General features: G+C 42.4%; 2 protein-coding genes across 4 annotated transcripts; one reads left to right on the top strand and one right to left on the bottom strand.

The window, feature by feature from the left end:
• The first annotated feature begins 2,333 nt into the window (after window positions 1-2,333).
• Window positions 2,334-15,343, top strand: gys2 (glycogen synthase 2). The gene is made up of 16 exons (XM_070434696.1): window positions 2,334-2,586; window positions 6,267-6,448; window positions 6,828-7,019; window positions 7,220-7,405; window positions 7,960-8,104; window positions 8,330-8,447; window positions 8,552-8,672; window positions 8,760-8,866; window positions 9,074-9,133; window positions 9,462-9,540; window positions 12,298-12,411; window positions 13,400-13,526; window positions 13,682-13,777; window positions 14,029-14,192; window positions 14,524-14,603; window positions 15,205-15,343. The coding sequence occupies exons 1-16, from the start codon at window positions 2,466-2,468 to the stop codon at window positions 15,341-15,343; spliced, it is 2,031 nt and encodes a 676-aa protein (XP_070290797.1). The 5' UTR covers window positions 2,334-2,465.
• Window positions 15,344-15,788: 445 nt separating this feature from the next.
• spx (spexin hormone) lies at window positions 15,789-17,112 on the bottom strand. Of its 3 annotated transcripts, none has more exons than XM_023969618.2 (4): window positions 16,727-16,874; window positions 16,375-16,437; window positions 16,116-16,202; window positions 15,789-15,942 (listed from the first exon to the last, which is right to left on the bottom strand). In XM_023969618.2, exons 1-4 carry the CDS (start codon window positions 16,872-16,874, stop codon window positions 15,878-15,880), a joined length of 363 nt encoding a protein of 120 aa, XP_023825386.1. In that variant the 3' UTR covers window positions 15,789-15,877. The 3 variants fall into 3 exon arrangements, with proteins under 3 accessions (XP_023825386.1, XP_070290843.1, XP_070290842.1); XM_070434742.1 differs by lacking the exon at window positions 15,789-15,942 and adding an exon at window positions 17,031-17,112 and having other exon boundaries at window positions 16,056-16,202; window positions 16,727-16,865; XM_070434741.1 differs by lacking the exon at window positions 15,789-15,942 and having other exon boundaries at window positions 16,056-16,202.
• Window positions 17,113-17,358: the final 246 nt, after the last annotated feature.

The following is a 17,358-nucleotide window of genomic DNA, read 5'->3' as shown; positions in this document are numbered from 1 at the left end:
TTTCAAGTTGACCTGATGTGCTTCCTGAATGCTTCTTTAGCACTGCCTCCATCTGCTTCCTGAGGTTGTCCAATAGTGATGATTGATAATACTAAATGACTTCACCCATGATTGATTCTCGTAATGTCGGTCTGTCCGAATCGGATGCTGTCACGCCCTGGCCTTAGTTATCTTTGTTTTCTTTATTATTTTAGTTAGGTCAGGGTGTGACATGGGGGATGTATGTGTTTTGTATTGTCTAGGGGTTTTTGTGTGTTTATGGGGCAGTGTCTAGTCTAGGGGATTGTATGTCTATGGTTGCCTAGATTGGTTCTCAATAAGAGACAGCTTTCTATCGTTGTCTCTGATTGGGAGCCATATTTAGGCAGCCATAGTCATTAGGTAGGTTGTGGGTGATTGTCTATGTCTATGTGTAAGTTGCCTGTGTCTCCACTTGTCATTATATAGCTTCACGTTCGTCGGTTTGTTGTTTTGTTTAGTTTGTAAAGTGTTCTTCGTCTTCGTTGATTAAATATGTGTTCATTTCACGCTGCGCCTTGGTCCTCCTCTCTTTCACGTTACGACGATCGTGACAGATGCTGTAACGAAACTCTTCTACCTCGTCCTCCTCCTCAGACGAGGAGAGGAGAGAAGGATCAGATGACCAAAATGCAGCGTTGTAATTAGACATGATATTTATTAAACAAGGACGAAAACGAACACGAAAATATACTTGAAGAATTTACAAAACAACAAACGACGTAGACTGACCTGAACATAAGAACTTACATAAAACCGAAGAACGCATGAAACAGGAACAGACTACAACAAACGAACGAAAACACGAAACAGTCCCGTGTGGTGCATACAGACACAGACACAGGAAACAACCACCCACCACAAACAATGTGAAACCACCTACCTTAATATGGTTCTCAATCAGAGGAGATGAAAACCACCTGCCTCTAATTGAGAACCATATCAGGTCACCCCTAAACCAACATAGAAACACATAACATAGAATGCCCACCCACACTCACGCCCTGACCGACTAACACATACAAAAACAACAGAAAACAGGTCAGGAACGTGACAGATGCGTTATATTTGACCAACATTCAACCCCATTCAGGACGAATGGGGGTGCCAAGTGTTTGCAAAGCCAACACAACATATAGGGCCTATTTCTGGGAATGAATCGAGATTATTTGCTGAGAAATGATGCCATATACCACCAATAGGCTTATAGGCTAAACCACCTATAGGCTAGGCAACATTGAGAAAAGGACTACACGCTTGAAAAGGCTTCATGGGCTGAACATGGATTAAGAGCGAGGTCAGGTTTCAATGTGTGGATACACACTCAACAGCCCTGACATTTGGCTGTCACTGAATGAGGAAGAGCAAAGTTCAAGCAACGTTGCGTCACGTACAGCCTGCTGCGTCATCATCAGCGGAAATTAACTATAGGCGACCTAGGTTTTGTTGTTGTCGCAATTACTGTTTTTTCCCCCTAACTTAAACTATTGTTTCAAAAATAAAGTGTGATTTGTGTAATTATTTAGGCTACTGTAATTAATGTCGAGGTCCCTCAATTGCAGACATATGATATTCATGATAATAAAACTCCAGTAGGCCTAATATAGTCTACAGCGCCTAAATGAAGAGGAAACCATAGCCCTATAAATAGTCGGGACAAATTCATGATGTAAATAATAAACATTTACATTTTGATATAAAAAGTACAATATCCAAATGTGAATGAGTATTTTTAATATCATGAATTTTGTGTACTGTTCAAGGCTAGGGAAACCACAGAATAATGACTGTAAAACTTTGATATATAATTTACATTTACATTTAATTTTAATTTTAATTTATGTATGATCTTCATTCGATCACTCTTTTGTTGCTAAGAATTGTCCTGCACGGCAGGAAATGCAAACTTGTAGTGTATTTGAGTTTTAAAAAGACTTCAAAAGTTTGTAATTTCCAGTAATGAAAAATAAATCAACCCCTATAAAAATGTCAATTAATTATAATCCACATAATAATGAATATTTCCTGTTGCTGCAGGATTATTTTCCTGCTGTAGCAAACTGGCTCAAATTAAGATCCTACATCTGTATATTCTCCACTTTGGCTCACTATTGGCTTTGTCAAAACATTCCTCTTGATGTCTGTGTGTGGACTTCAGTCCCGTGCATGCAGCCAGGGAATGTTGACTTTCTGTTCAAAGACGAGGGTCGGATTCAATCACAAAAAGTAGGCGGGCTGGACAGTGGACTGCTTAGAGTGACGAACTGGGACCATGGGATGTGTGTTGTATCCTCTTCTGAGTCCATGTGAACTCCAGTGGGATATTCTGGTGTGAGAAGATAGACAGTTTACAGTTGAACCTACAGAGGAGAGGACCAACAAACTGAGAGAGCATCAGTGGCACTTACCTTTTCTTCACTTCAAAAACTCTACTTGTTGACAGCAACATGCCCCTGACCCGTTCCTTATCCATGACGTCACTGAGCGGTCTGCCTCTGTGGGATGAGGAAGATCTACCTGTAGACGACCTGCTGCTGTTTGAGGTAGCCTGGGAGGTCACTAATAAAGGTTAGTATTACCTGACCGAGAATTATTTGCACGGAGACAGACAATTCACTGTGAAGTCTCTTCCAATGGTCTTGGTCCTTGGAGTATAACTGTTTTGTGTCCCTCCTCAGTAAATGTAATAGTGACAGTGGATGCAATGTTGTATGCTTTCTCTACAGATGCCATTGATGACCTTTCAATTGTAATAGTCCATCATATATTTTAGGCAGTGTTACTACTTTTGTGTAAAGATGGGTTGCAGTACAAATATGGAGCAACTCTTACAGAGTTCATGACCCCTGGACTATTGGTCCAGAGTGGTCAGATATGGGATACTATCATGATTGAGAGGATCATCTTAAAATTCCTCTGGAGCTGTGACAGTTTAGCCTAATGCCAGTGTCACCTGTCATCTCCTTTCTGCTAAATAAGGTTATCTTTGAATCTTTGGCCCCAAAAGAGCAAATATTGAAATACAGTGAAAATACAGTGTGGAGAACATTAACTGAGTCTCAGTGTCTGAACCTTTAAACATTAAATTGAAGATAAATACACAATCTCTGTCAAATACATACAGTATGTATTAATGTTGTTTGTGTAAGAGGATGTGTGAACCATATGAACTATGGTTATATATACTATATAAACCTTAACCTTACTGGCAAAATAAACGTGTGTTCCTGGAAAATAGACTGAACTAGACATGAGAGTCGCAATGATCATAAAAACATGATGTACTTTTTGTAGTATAGGGCTCTTCCTGGTTCCTCTCTAGGTTTCTTCCTAGGTTCTGGCCTATCTAGGGAGTTTTCCCTAGCCACCGTGCTTCTACACCTGCATTGCTTGCTGTTTGGGGTTTTAGGCTGGGTTTCTGTACAGCACTTTGTGACATCAGCTGAAGTAAGAAGGGCTTTATAAATAAATTTGATTGATTGATTGATTAAGTTCTGTGTACTGTACACGTATGGATCTGTTGTCTGAGTCTATCCTGTTGTTGATGTGAAGAGTTCAGAGGTTATCACTTATGCAGTGTTGGGAGTAGTGAACTTCTGTATATGTAGTTCAACTAGTTCAACCCACAAAGCTTATCACCAAGCTAAGGACCCTGGGACTAAACACATCCTGGACTTCCTGACGGGACGCCCACAGGTGGTAAGGGTAGGCAACAACACATCTGCCACGCTGATCCTCAACATGGGGGCCCCTCAGGGGTGTGTTCTTAATCCCCTCCTGTACTCCCTGTTCACCCACAACTGCATGGCCAAGCACGACTCCTCCTACACCATCATTAAGTTTGCTGATGACACAACAGTGGTAGACCTGAATCCCGACAACGATGAGACAGCCTATAGGGAGGAGGTTAGATACCTGGCAGTTTGGTACCAGGCCAACAACCTCTCCTTCAACGTGAGCAAGACAAAGGAGATGATCATGGACTACAGGAAAAGGAGGGCCGAAGACGCCCCTATTCACATAGACAGAGTTATAGTGGAGCAGGTAGTTTCAAGTTCCTTGGTGTCCACATCACCAACAAACTATGATGGTCCAACACACCAAGAAAGTCATGAAGAGGATACAACAACACCCTTTCCCCCTCAGGAGACTGAAAAGATTTGGCATGGGTCCCCAGATCCCCCCCTTTGTTTTTACACTGCTGCTACTCACTGTTTATTATCTATGCATAGTCACTGTACAAATTACCTCGACTAACTTGTACCCCCGCACATTGACTCGGTACCGGTACCCCCTTCATTATTGTTATTTTATTGTGTCACTTTTAAGTTTGGCGTCACTTAGAAATGTCCTTGTATTGAAAGAAAATCACATTTTCTGTCCATTAAAATAACATCAAATGAATCAGAAGTACAGTGTAGACATTTTTAATGTTGTAAATGACTATTGTAGCTGGAAACGGCTGATTTTTAATGGAATATCGACATAGATGGAATATCTACAGAGTTCCTCTGTCCAGTGTCTGTGTTCTTTTGCCCATCTTAATCTTTTATTTTTATTGGCCAGTCTGAGATATGTCTTTTTCTTTGCAACTCAGCCTAGAAGGCCAGCATCCCGGAGTTGCCTCTTCACTGTCGACGTTAAGACTGGTGTTTTTCTGGTACTAATGAAGCTGCCAGTTGAGGACTTATGAGGCGTCTGTTTCTCAAACTAGACACTCTAATGTACTTGTCCTTTTTCTCAGTTGTGCACCAAGGCCTCCCACTCCTCTTTCTATTCCGGTTAAAGCCAGTTTGCACTGTTCTGTGAAGCCAGTATTACACAGCGTTGTACGAGATCTTCAGTTTCTTGGCAATTTCTCACATGGAATAGCCTTAATTTCTCAGAACAAGAATAGACTGACAAGTTTCAGAAGAAAGTTCTTTGTTGCTGGCCATCCTGTAATCGAACCGACAAATACTGATGCTGCAGATACTCAACTAGTCTAAAGAAGGCCAGTTTTATGGCTTCTTTAATCAGACCAACAGTTTTCAGCTGTGCTAACATAATTGCAAAAGGGTTTTCTAATGATCAATTAGTCTTTTATAATGATAAACTTGGATTAGCTAACACAACGTGCCATTGGAACACAGGAGTGATGGTTGCTGATAATGGGCCTCTGTACAGTACCCCTATGTAGATATTCCATAAAAAATCAGCCGTTTCCAGCTACAGTACTAATTTACAACATGAACAATGTCTACACTGTATTTCTGATAAATTTGATGTTATTTTAATGAACAAAAAATTTGATTTTCTTGAAAAAACAAGGACATTTCTAAGTGACCCCAAACTTTTGAACGGTAGTGTATATTTTTTATTTTATTTTATTTAGTAAATATTTTCTTATCTCTATTTTCTGAAAACTGCATTGTTGGCTAAGTACTTGTAAGTAAGCATTTCAGGGTTAGATCTACATCTTTTGTATTTGGCGCATGAGACAAATAACATTTGATTTGATTTGAATTTAACTACATTTTGCAATAGCTTGGTGGTAGTTGACCTGAATTCCAATCTTGGTTGTGTCTTCTTGGGTAGGCAAGAATGTAGTTCATTTTTCGGCATCAGACCTGCCTAATTGTTACTTGAAACAATGTTTTTGTATTTAGTAGCCTAAATTACACGTTCTGTTTACATATGACCCCAAAGTGATCTGTTATTGCAATTTGTAGTCTATGACATTTCAGATGCAGTTTGGACGTAGTGAAATACTTTTTCAAAGTCAATTTAGTTAATTAAACTATATTGTTCTTAAGGGTAGCTTTAGTCTAGCTTAACTTCTTTCAGATTGAAGCAATTAGTAGCTTGGTAAACTATATTTTAAGAGTAGCATCCCCAACACTGTTGATCAGGTATCCTGAGTAAATGTATTTGGCATCAGGGAAATGTCTTATACGCCTACAGTATGACGGTGTGCAAACATAATACCGTGGTTTGTGATTGTTGAGGGTCCTCTTCACAAATATTTGACAACTGTAGCTTATCTTCTATGCAGAATTTTCAGTTTTTTATTTATATTTATAAGCTATTTATATCATGGTCTTTGTTTTTGTTAATTCCAGTGTATCTTGGACTATTAATCATGCAAAACACACAATATCATGCAGAATTATATCTTAATATGTGGACACACCTCCTCTTATGGTTGTCATAACAAGTCACAGGTTAGAACGTTTGAATCTCATGTATATTATATATATTTCCTCCAGTGGGTGGGATCTACACAGTTATCCAGACCAAGGCCAAGATAACAGTGGATGAATGGGGGGAGAACTTATTCATGATGGGGCCGTACTACGAACACAACTTTAACACCCAGGTGGAGCAGTGTGAGCCCCCCAACCCAGCCATCAAGAAAGCAATGAGCGCCCTCATTGACAACGGCTGCCTGGTACTCTACTACAGAATTACTCTATTCTATTATTTTCTATTCTATTCTATGGCTGTGACATGCAAGTGGATAATAGTAGTACTGTAGTAGTACTTTCTGGCCAGAAGAGGGCAGACACGCACTTCTACAGAAGTAGGCCTAGACTATTGCGCCAATAGAGTTAGATAGAGACGATGAATCCACGAGATGGCAGACAAACTTCATCTCCAGGATCAGAAACAAAGAAATACATCAGCAGCTTCAGAAACTATTATTTAGTAGTATTTCAGCTTTGCCCCATGTGTTTGATACTGTGATTGTGGGTCTCGTGTTGATTGGTACTGTCTTCTAGAACCACACATATCTTTCCCTTGTGTTGGGGTTATACTGTATGTTTTAGGTGTACTTTGGGCGCTGGCTGATCGAGGGCAGTCCCTATGTGATCCTATTTGACACGGGGTCAGCAGCCTGGAACCTGGACCGATGGAAGGGGGATCTGTGGGACACCTGTGGTATCGGCATGCCCGCCCATGACAAAGAGGCCAACGACTCACTCATCTTCGGATCCATGGTTGCCTGGTTCTTTAAAGAGGTAATTTGTCAGGTTGTTAAGGATGCTTTGAAAAATAGTCTGAAAGAGGTTTATGCTTGATGGGAATACCTTAATGTCAGATACCTTTGAAAATAAATGATACAAGTAGCCTACTTCTTTTTACCCAATACATATTCACCCTCTTGGGTAACATGAGATTTCAGAGCTAATTATCAGTAATTAATTGCTTTCATTCCTAGTTAACCGACGAGCTTGGAGACTCGCCCAATGTCCTCGCCCATTTCCATGAGTGGCAGGTAGGGGCAGGACTTATTCTCTGTCGCTCACGGAAGATTCCCTTGGCAACCATTTTCACAACCCATGCCACTCTGTTGGGAAGATACATCTGTGCCGGAAATGTTGACTTCTACAACAACCTTGGCAAGGTAAAGAGGCCGCACACGCACACACAATAAAGTTTTGTTATTCAAATTCCTCACAAACTTTTTCTGCTTTGACAATGTTGACGTAATAAGCATCGTTAGAGTTAGTTTGAGTTTAGTTTCCCATAGTATCTTCCCTGTGGGTGTCAATGAGCTATGGGTCTGTGTTGTGTTCACGCTGGTGTATGGTATTGTAATTGGCCCTCAGGCTAAGTGTAAAAAGGTCATTGTGGACCTAAAGGTCATTCACTGGGCAGACAGGGTAATTGACAGCAGCTTCTCCTTATGGAGAGGAAGAGGAAGCCTCCTCATCACTGGCAGACAGAAGACTCAAGGGTGATCTTACTTCAAACATTTGTCAAACTGTTTGATTGACAGATACCAAACAAACTCGAAATGAACCCCATAGCCCCAAAAAGTTGTGTTCACAGGTTTCATTCACTATTCACCTGATATTTACTTAGAATGTGCACGACAATAGATAATTACACACTAGGGATCTCTTAACAATGACCTATTAATGACTATTGTGTTGATTTCTAATGTGCCCCTGTCAGTTCAACATAGACCAGGAGGCTGGTGAGAGGCAGATCTACCATCGCTACTGTCTGGAGAGAGCTGCTGTCCACTGTGCCCATGTCTTTACAACTGTATCCCAGATCACTGCTGTAGAGGCTAACCACATGCTGCACAGGAAACCAGGTGAGGGGGCCAGGGTCCTGTACATTACGGTTCACCGTACCAAAACCTTTTGAAATGGAGGAGGTACTACCTGAAAATGTCAATTTATGTCCAATAAGAATGCTCTTTTCACGTTTAAAAAGGTTTTCTCCTGTTTCACTCTATTTCCTCCTATTGAACAAAAAGTGACAGAGCAGGGATATTTGATATGGAAGTAAGCTGGGTTTCTCTCTGTCTACTGTACAGATGTGGTGACTCCAAACGGATTGAACATCAAGAAGTTCTCAGCCATGCACGAGTTCCAGAACCTTCATTCCACTAATAAGGGCCGGATTCAGGAATTCATCAGGGGACACTTCTATGGGTAAAACCTAGGTCCTTATTATGTTTTCAAGTTTGTTATCCAATATATTGCTAACTATATTACTATTGCCCGTTATAAAACTATTTTCCCTTGTTTTTTGTCAGTCATCTGGACTTCAATCTGGAGAAAACTCTCTTCTTCTTTATTGCTGGACGATATGAGTTCTCCAACAAGGGAGTTGACATCTTCCTGGAGTCACTGTCCAGACTCAACTATCTGCTAAGGGTATGGACCTCTAAAAGATACTGCACATGTACTGGTCTCTCTCATAGCAAAACGACAGTTGAAGTTTTTTCCCCCCTTCTCTCCCAGGTGCATAAGAATGACGTCACAGTGGTGGTGTTCTTCATCATGCCAGCCAAGACCAACAACTTTAACGTGGAGACGCTGAAGGGTCAGGCGGTACGCAAACAGCTCTGGTACGTCTCTACAACCCCCAATGCTACACCTCATGAAGTTCTGCAAAATGTCTGCGATGTTAGCGCCAAAACGTTTCATGAAAATAACATTCTAATTTTTTATTCTTCTGAGAATGTTGCCTTGGAACTCGTGTTGCCCACATGGTTCCCATGAACATGTTAAATCTTAAACAGTTTGCTGATTATCTATGTATCTCTCTCGGACAGGGACACTGCTCACACTGTGAAAGATAAGTTTGGCAAGAGGCTTTATGAGGCATTGTTAAAGTAAGTCAATTTAAATGTAAATAAAAAATACCGGCTCTCTTCCACCAGTGTATTCACCAGACCTGTACTGTATGTCATATCAGTGTAACACTCCTGCATTTGACAACCCTGCCATATAGCCAGGCAATCCTTAAGCAGGCTTTTGTTATGAATGAACTAAGGCTTCACTTAGTTCATTCATGCGGATGGTGTGTGACCTTTGGGTCTTCCACGTTACCAAAGTGTGGAACGAGCTTCCGTGTTAATGAAGGGCTTGTCCATGCGGGTTATAATGTGATTACTTGAGTGTTGCCTTACTGACCTGCTGATGACCTCATGATGTCTTCAGAGGAGACATCCCTGATATGAACACCATCCTGGACAGAGACGACTTCACCATCATGAAGAGAGCCATCTATGCCACACAGGTAGGAGTTGAAGAGACAGATAATGTATGAAATATACTCCGGTAAATGTTATAGTACACTGCTCAAAAAAATAAAGGGAACACTAAAATAACACATCCTAGATCTGAATGAATGAAATATTCTTATTAAATACTTTTTTCTTTACATAGTTGAATGTGCTGACAACAAAATCACACAAAAATGATCAATGTAAATCAAATTTATCAACCCATGGAGGTCTGGATTTGGAGTCCAGACTACACACTACAGGCTGATACAGGCTGATCCAACTTTGATGTAATGTCCTTAAAACAAGTCAAAATGAGGCTCAGTAGTGTGTGTGGCCTCCACGTGCCTGTATGACCTCCCTACAACGCCTGGGCATGCTCCTGATGAGGTGGCGGATGGTCTCCTGAGGGATCTCCTCCCAGACCTGGACTAAAGCATCCGCCAACTCCTGGACAGTCTGTGGTGCAACGTGGCGTTGGTGGATGGAGCGAGACATGATGTCCCAGATGTGCTCAATTGGATTCAGGTCTGGGGAACGGGCGGGCCAGTCCATAGCATCAATGCCTTCCTATTGCAGGAACTGCTGACACACTCCAGCCACATGAGGTCTAGCATTGTCTTGCATTAGGAGGAACCCAGGGCCAACCGCACCAGCATATGGTCTCACAAGGGGTCTGAGGATCTCATCTCGGTACCTAATGGCAGTCAGGCTACCTCTGGCAAGCACATGGAGGGCTGTGCGGCCCCCCAAAGAAATGCCACCCCACACCATGACTGACCCACCGCCAAACCGGTCATGCTGGAGGATGTTGCAGGCAGCAGAACGTTCTCCACGGCGTCTCCAGACTCTGTCACGTCTGTCACATGTGCTCATGTGCTCAGTGTGAACCTGCTTTCATCTGTGAAGAGCACAGGGCGCCAGTGGCGAATTTGCCAATCTTGGTGTTCTCTGGCAAATGCCAAACGTCCTGCACGGTGTTGGGGTGTAAGCACAACCCCCACCTGTGGACGTCGGGCCCTCATACCACCCTCATGGAGTCTGTTTCTGACCGTTTGAGCAGACACATGCACATTTGTGGCCTGCTGGAGGTCATTTTGCAGGGCTCTGGCAGTGCTCCACCTGCTCCTCCTTGCACAAAGGCGGAGGTAGCGGTCCTGCTGCTGGGTTGTTGCCCTCCTACGGCCTCCTCCACGTCTCCTGATGTACTGGCCTGTCTCCTGGTAGCACCTCCATGCTCTGGACACTACGCTGACATACACAGCAAACCTTCTTGCCACAGCTCGCATTGATGTGCCATCCTGGATGAGCTGCACTACCTGAGCCACTTGTGTGGGTTGTAGACTCCGTCTCATGCTACCACTAGAGTGAAAGCACCGACAGCATTCAAAAGTGACCAAAACATCAGCCAGGAAGCATAGGAACTGAGAAGTGGTCTGTGGTCACCACCTGCAGAACCACTCCTTTATTGGGGGTGTCTTGCTAATTGCCTATAATTTCCACCTTTTGTCTATTCCATTTGCACAACAGCATGTGACATTTATTGTCAATCAGTGTTGCTTCCTAAGTGGACAGTTTGATTTCACAGAAGTGTGATTGACTTGGAGTTACATTGTGTTGTTTAAGTGTTCCCTTTATTTTTTTGAGCAGTGTATATAATTGTTGTAAGATGTAAGTTATACACAGTAATAAAGCCATTAACTGTTAGGTTGTTGAGAATGCAGTCTCCATATTGTAGATTGGGTCAGGTCTACATTATGATTAAAAGACCGGCGTATAGACGTTTGTATGATAAACACCAAATAAAACAGAGTTGGGGTGTGAGACAACCAGAGTGGTAGAAAGACAGAGACAACTGGACAACAAGGTAATATAGTGATGTATCGTACAGAGAATCCCTATATATTGTACCCTGCTGTTTTATGAAAGGAGTAACTTAACATTGACGTGGTAAAATGGGCCTATAGGGTCACCCTGTAAGGTGGTCAATTCAGAATGGGACTGGGGGATTCCTGGTGCTAAAATCATGAATGAATGGTCCCTGCCATTATACAGCCCAGCGTGAAACATTGAACCTCCATGACAGCAGGCCATGGGTCAATAGATTGGGTGTTGTTGCCGTATTTAATAGCAAAGTGCCAGTGAAAATGGTGTTGTCACTTAGATTTATTCATGTCACTTGTGTGTAGGCGTGAAATTACGACCCGGGTGTTTGATGGGTGGACAGGTTGTGGCCGTTGTTACTCTCACTGCCGTTTCTATTGACCCCGAGTCTCATTTGTGTTAGATGTACCAGTACAGAATGACTTGTCTGTGTCCACTTTTGCTGCATTGACACAGTGGTTAGGGTGACAAATGTCTTTGCGTGTCTGGTAAGTTCTTACGCTTCAGAGCTGATGCAGCAGCCTGTTTTCGTGTGACATGTTTTGAGCATTACTGTCTATTCAGCAACTCTTTGACATGCAAGTTAATATATTCTGAGAGAAAGGCTTGTGTTTCTTTTCAAGGGTAATCCCAGGAGACGAGAATCATTAAACATCATTAGGCCAAATGGTTAGATATTCTCCTTCAGATCCATATTCCTAATGTCTACCCGTAAAGGTGATTAGTCATGGATCAGTGACTTATAGATGTTGATACGCGCCATGTTTACTGCTCAAGGCACGTGCACAACGATGACGCTGTCACAACACGTGCACATGCACTCACGTACACAGACACACACACACACACACACGCACACTGTACTCTGTCTGTCTCCCTCTCTGCAGAGACACACCCTTCCTCCAGTGACCACTCACAACATGCTGGATGACACCTCCGACCCCATCCTGGCCAACGTGAGACGCATCGGCCTCTTCAACGCTCGCACTGACCGAGTCAAGGTATGCAGGAGGTTTGTTTGATGTCCGTGTTTGATAGTGTTTTGCCTCGTTTATTGTGTTAAACCAGTTGAAGCATTGTCCGGAAAAGCCTGGCAGCCGAGACATTGACAATATAAAAGACCCCATAAAGACTCTACTAATGTACGTACTATCAAAGTATTCTTTATTCCGTTAGAGTAGTGGATCCACAACTGTGGGTCGCAGAAGGACATTACCCCCCCCCCCCCCTCATTTGTTTTATTTATTTTTAGAAATACATTTTCCATATAGAAAAAACGCTTTCATTAAACTAAAACCAAATAGAAATTAGGTAGAAAAGATAACGGACCTACACATTTTTTCTATAATAGGTTTATCATTTCTTTGGATTTACAATCAACAAAATAAAAGCTAGACGATCAGGACCACATTGATTTTGTTATAATGTTTGAGCATAACAACACAACATTAGCCATGTCAAAATGCGTAAAAACGGCAAAATGTTCTCTAAGCTCCATGGGAAAATGTATAGGATTTCAGGAAATTGGCTTTAAAATTGCAACATTTTCTTTCAGCTCCATATCAGGATGTGTGAAATTGCAGGAGATTCGTTTTGAAACTGCAACATTTCCTCTCCGCTGCCACGACAATATGTTTTACTTGTTTTTTGGTCTGTGTATGTTTTTTCACCGCACAACACTCATGGTGGGTTGTGGCTCAAAAGAAACCTCAATTGGTGGGTCATGAAGGAAAAAGGTTTGGGAGCCCCTGTGTTAGAGTATACTGTATATGCCATTTAGCAGGCACTTTTATCCTAAGGAACTTGCAGCTATACATTTTACATACAGTTGGTCCTGGGATTTGAACCCACTATCCTAGTGTTGCCAACACCATGCTCTACCAACTGAGCTACAGAGGACCCTTGGAGCATACAGTATAGCCAGCGTACTGCTCATCTCTATATTTTATTCTAAATGGTACTAACAGACATGTTTCCTGATACTCTCAGATAGTGTTCCACCCAGAGTTCCTGTCGTCCACCAGTCCCCTGCTTCCTATGGACTATGAGGAGTTTGTACGAGGCTGTCACCTGGGGGTCTTCCCTTCTTACTACGAGCCCTGGGGATACACACCAGGTGACCTGTCACCACTTACAAAGCCTGCAAACATAAACTCCATCACTTGGGTTTTCTCTGGCTAATGTTTGTATCGTTGTTTTTGTGTATTCCTTCATGTGCGCGGAGAGTTGTATGATGTGTGGGTGCACTAATATGTTGTTATTGTTCCCCAGGTGAGTGTACTGTGATGGGGATACCCAGTGTGACCACCAACCTGTCTGGCTTCGGCTGCTTCATGGAGGAACATGTGTCAGACCCCACGGCATACGGTATGTACGTGCATATAGACCTCTTCACTTTCATCACCAAATCAGTGCATAGTTTGATTGACCTCTTATGGAAGAGGTCTGATATATTTCGGGAGTGCCCCAAAACCAGAAGAACTCTTTTTATCAGTGAAATTCAAGCCCCTACTTACTATCAGTCAGCAGTTTAGAATAGAATAAATACTCTGTTTACATTAGAATGGAATGCTTTATTCCTGCGCCTCAGTGGTCTGTTCCTGTCCCGCTCCTCTCAGGGATCTACATAGTGGACCGGCGGTTCCGCTCGGCAGATGACTCGTGTAACCAGCTGACCCAGTTCATGTTCGGGTTCTGCCAGCAGTCCAGACGACAGCGCATSATCCAGAGGAACCGCACAGAGAGACTGTCGGACCTGCTGGACTGGAGGTACCTGGGACGGGTGAGTCACTATAGGTTCATGTCCCTGTTTACCTAATGGTTTGAAAGGCAAGTGAATCTCACAATGCAACAAAGTTTAGAAAACAAAATACTATGACCACCATTGCAGCATACTGAAACTAATTCCACTGAATTGCGTGCTTTTGGTGCTAACTTCATTGCTATTCTTTGTTATTTGTACGATTTATTTTTGTAACAATAATGTAAACAATGTCCCTTCTTTCCTCTGCGAAGTATTTTATTGTTCCATCTTCAGACTAGTTCAGTTGATTTGAATTGGTTCAGTTGTGTTTTACTTGTGGTTCAATGATTCAGTTGATTTATGTTTGCAGTTCTACATGCACGCCCGGAGCCTGGCTCTCAGCAGGGCTTTCCCTGACAAGTTCAAGATGGAGCCGCTGGCCCGCCACAGGTGAGATACGGAGAGAGTTTGTCTTCCTCTGACTCTATTGATTGACACTATAGATGCATCAGAGACCCAGAGCATCCATTCCCTTCGCTTTAATTGACAACCTAACATTTTAGTAAATGACAAGACATGATTTTGTATTTGTGCAATCTGTTACTACTTCTCTAAGCACTGTCCTCTTAAGTAAAACAATCTCTCCCTGTCTCTCTCTCTGCTCATTGTTCCATAGTTTGTATGTTGTATGTATTGTACAGGTACAGTTGCACTGTGGTTTTCCACAGACGTGAATAATTTGTCTCTCTCTCTCTCTCTCTCTCTCTCTCTCTCTCTCTCTCTCTCTCTCTCTCTCTCTCTCGCTCTCTCTCTCTCTCTCTCTCTCTCTCTCTCTCTCTCTCTCTCTCTCTCTCTCTCTCTCTCTCTCTCTCTTCTCTCTCTTCTCTCTCTTCTTTTTTTCTCTCTCTCTCTCTCCTCTCTCTCTCTCTCTCTCTCTCTCTCTCTCTCTCTCTCTCTCTCTCTCTCCTCAGACAGAGGGATTCCGTTACCCCCGCCCCGGCTCTGTGCCCCCCTCCCCCTCGGCGTCGGTGCACTCCACCCCCCACCACAGTGATGAGGAGGATGATGACGAAGAGCCGTATGATGAAGATAAGGAGGCGGAGAGGGACAGGCAGAACATCAAAGCCCCATTCACTCTGGGTGCCATGCCCGAGGGCAAGAAGACACACCCAGGAGAGTCTGCCAACTGAAAGATCTCTCGCTACTTGCCTGGGATGGCCAACCCTGGTCTTTGAGAGCTGCAGTATGTGGAGGTTTTTGTTCCAGCCCAGAACGTACAATATTAGCTCTGTTGTAGGGACACTGAGTCTCAAGTAGCTGTTACACATACTATCTATGTATATTTTCTAAGAGAAAATGCCTAATCTTTTGATGCTAAAAGTCCCCTCATGCCCATAGGATATGAGACATGAATAGTTTAGTCAATAGTTATATATCAGGAATTGCATTGAGAGGTCTCTCTCTCTCTATAGGCTGGGATGGCCAAACCTAGTCCTGAACACATTACTTCCATGATCAGATACCCCCAGACAAGTGTTGCTATGAATTTTAAATAATTTTATTCCACATTTTATTAAATAATACATTCAAACATTTTCAGTGCAGCCGTACTTAGAGTCCAGTGTTTTTCTCACGTCGCATTAAATATTCTACATCCAACAAGAGATCAACAGATACAATAGATTAGAATGTTATCAACAATAATAAATACATTATAAAACACATCAGAAGTACTCTCTTTTCCATGCCGGCAAGTCTTGAAAGTACAGTTGTTCAAGATTTTCTTCTCCTGAAACAAAAAAAAGTTAACAGTGCAATTACCTTTATGGCCATTTCAAACCTCTAGCTTGGATGTAGTTGGGGGAAGTCGATGCCTGAATTAGCGCCTATTGAGGTGGTTTTCCTAGCTAGCTTGGATGTATCCTTAACCATTACTGTAGTTTCCAATATGAGCCAACTCACTGTCCTCCTTGGCTTGCTGCAGGAAGTTGAGCAGGACTGTGGCTGCCTGGTTCACACGGAGTTTCTCTGTGTTTTGACTGCGAGTCTCTGAAAAAAGGATGTCATGCAGAGGAATGATAGGTCAAAGTAAAAGATGATGGTAAAATCTCAAATCCTCTTATTCCCCATACAGTGCACTACTTTACAGAGCCATACAGTAGAAGAGCCACACAAAAGAAGAATATGTGCATACTGCCAAATACAAGCGTATTGTATTTACCTAAATGTAATGTGTCATATACGTCTCCTTCTTTTCGGTCCTCGCTGATAAACCGCCGTCCCTCTGTAATAGCAACATACACACAGTCACACACAGTTATGAAATACAATATACTTTAGTTGCATTCATAAATAAACATACATAATGAGTAAATAATAGGACAACTTCAGATTGAAATGATAATGTTAATCTCTTTACATTAAATATCATTATTGTTGTGCCATAATAACAGCTAATAAATGCATATTATTTCCAATTATTCTCTGTGGAGGACATACATGCAGAAATACATTTAAAAGGTATGTCAAGGGAATGCAAAGTATGGTTAGGCTAAAATAGGTAGTAGACATACGGGTGCCCTTGAGGTACAGCATTGCCTGAGGCGACCAATTTCTCCTCTGGAAACTGCCCTTCGGTGCACTCCACGAATGGGAGACGAGCGTTGCCAGAAGTAAAAGCGCAAGTGCATAAGCTGTAATAGTCCTCACACCCTGAAACATGTAAAAGTAGAGTTATGCTGTATGAACAGGCGGACAATGTGAAACAAATATGCGTTCAAAATAAATGACAAGAACGTAATAATTTGTGTGCGCCATGCGCATCTCCATTCGTGAGAACGCAAAGATCAAAATATACCTCCCTAATAGGCAACTTACTTTCATTGCGACGGAGGATATTAGATCCCTGTAACGCCGGGTAGAGATCTGTTTCAAGTGGAAAAGGGCAGAAGTTGTGTGCCTTGGCAAGTGCTATCCCTGTATTTATATTGGACGGGTGGGGGAGACCTCGTAGCCCACAGCGCAACACTTTATGGATGTCAACAGCGATAGGTCATGTCAATTTGATGAAAGAGAGGTGGGCTCCAAGCTCAGAGAGGGAATGCAGAGAGGAACCAACCAAATCACTTACTCACATTTTAATGTACATAATACACATTTTATGAATACAATTAGCTGCCAAAGGGAATCATAGATCTACAGTGCC

The sequence above is a fragment of the Salvelinus sp. IW2-2015 genome, linkage group LG24 (assembly GCF_002910315.2).
Source record: "Salvelinus sp. IW2-2015 linkage group LG24, ASM291031v2, whole genome shotgun sequence".
Classification (NCBI taxonomy): domain Eukaryota; kingdom Metazoa; phylum Chordata; class Actinopteri; order Salmoniformes; family Salmonidae; genus Salvelinus; species Salvelinus sp. IW2-2015.
This window is presented reverse-complemented; position numbering and strand designations above follow the sequence as displayed.

Coding starts and splice junctions, on each gene's coding strand:
- spx (XM_023969618.2), bottom strand. CDS start 16,874: ATGTTTCAGGGTGTGAGGACTATTACAGCTTATGCACTTGCGCTTTTA. Junction 16,203..16,374: donor ATATGACACATTACATTTAG/GTAAATACAATA, acceptor TCCTTTTTTCAG/AGACTCGCAGTCAAAACACA. Junction 15,943..16,115: donor GCAGCAAGCCAAGGAGGACA/GTGAGTTGGCTC, acceptor TTTTTGTTTCAG/GAGAAGAAAATCTTGAACAA.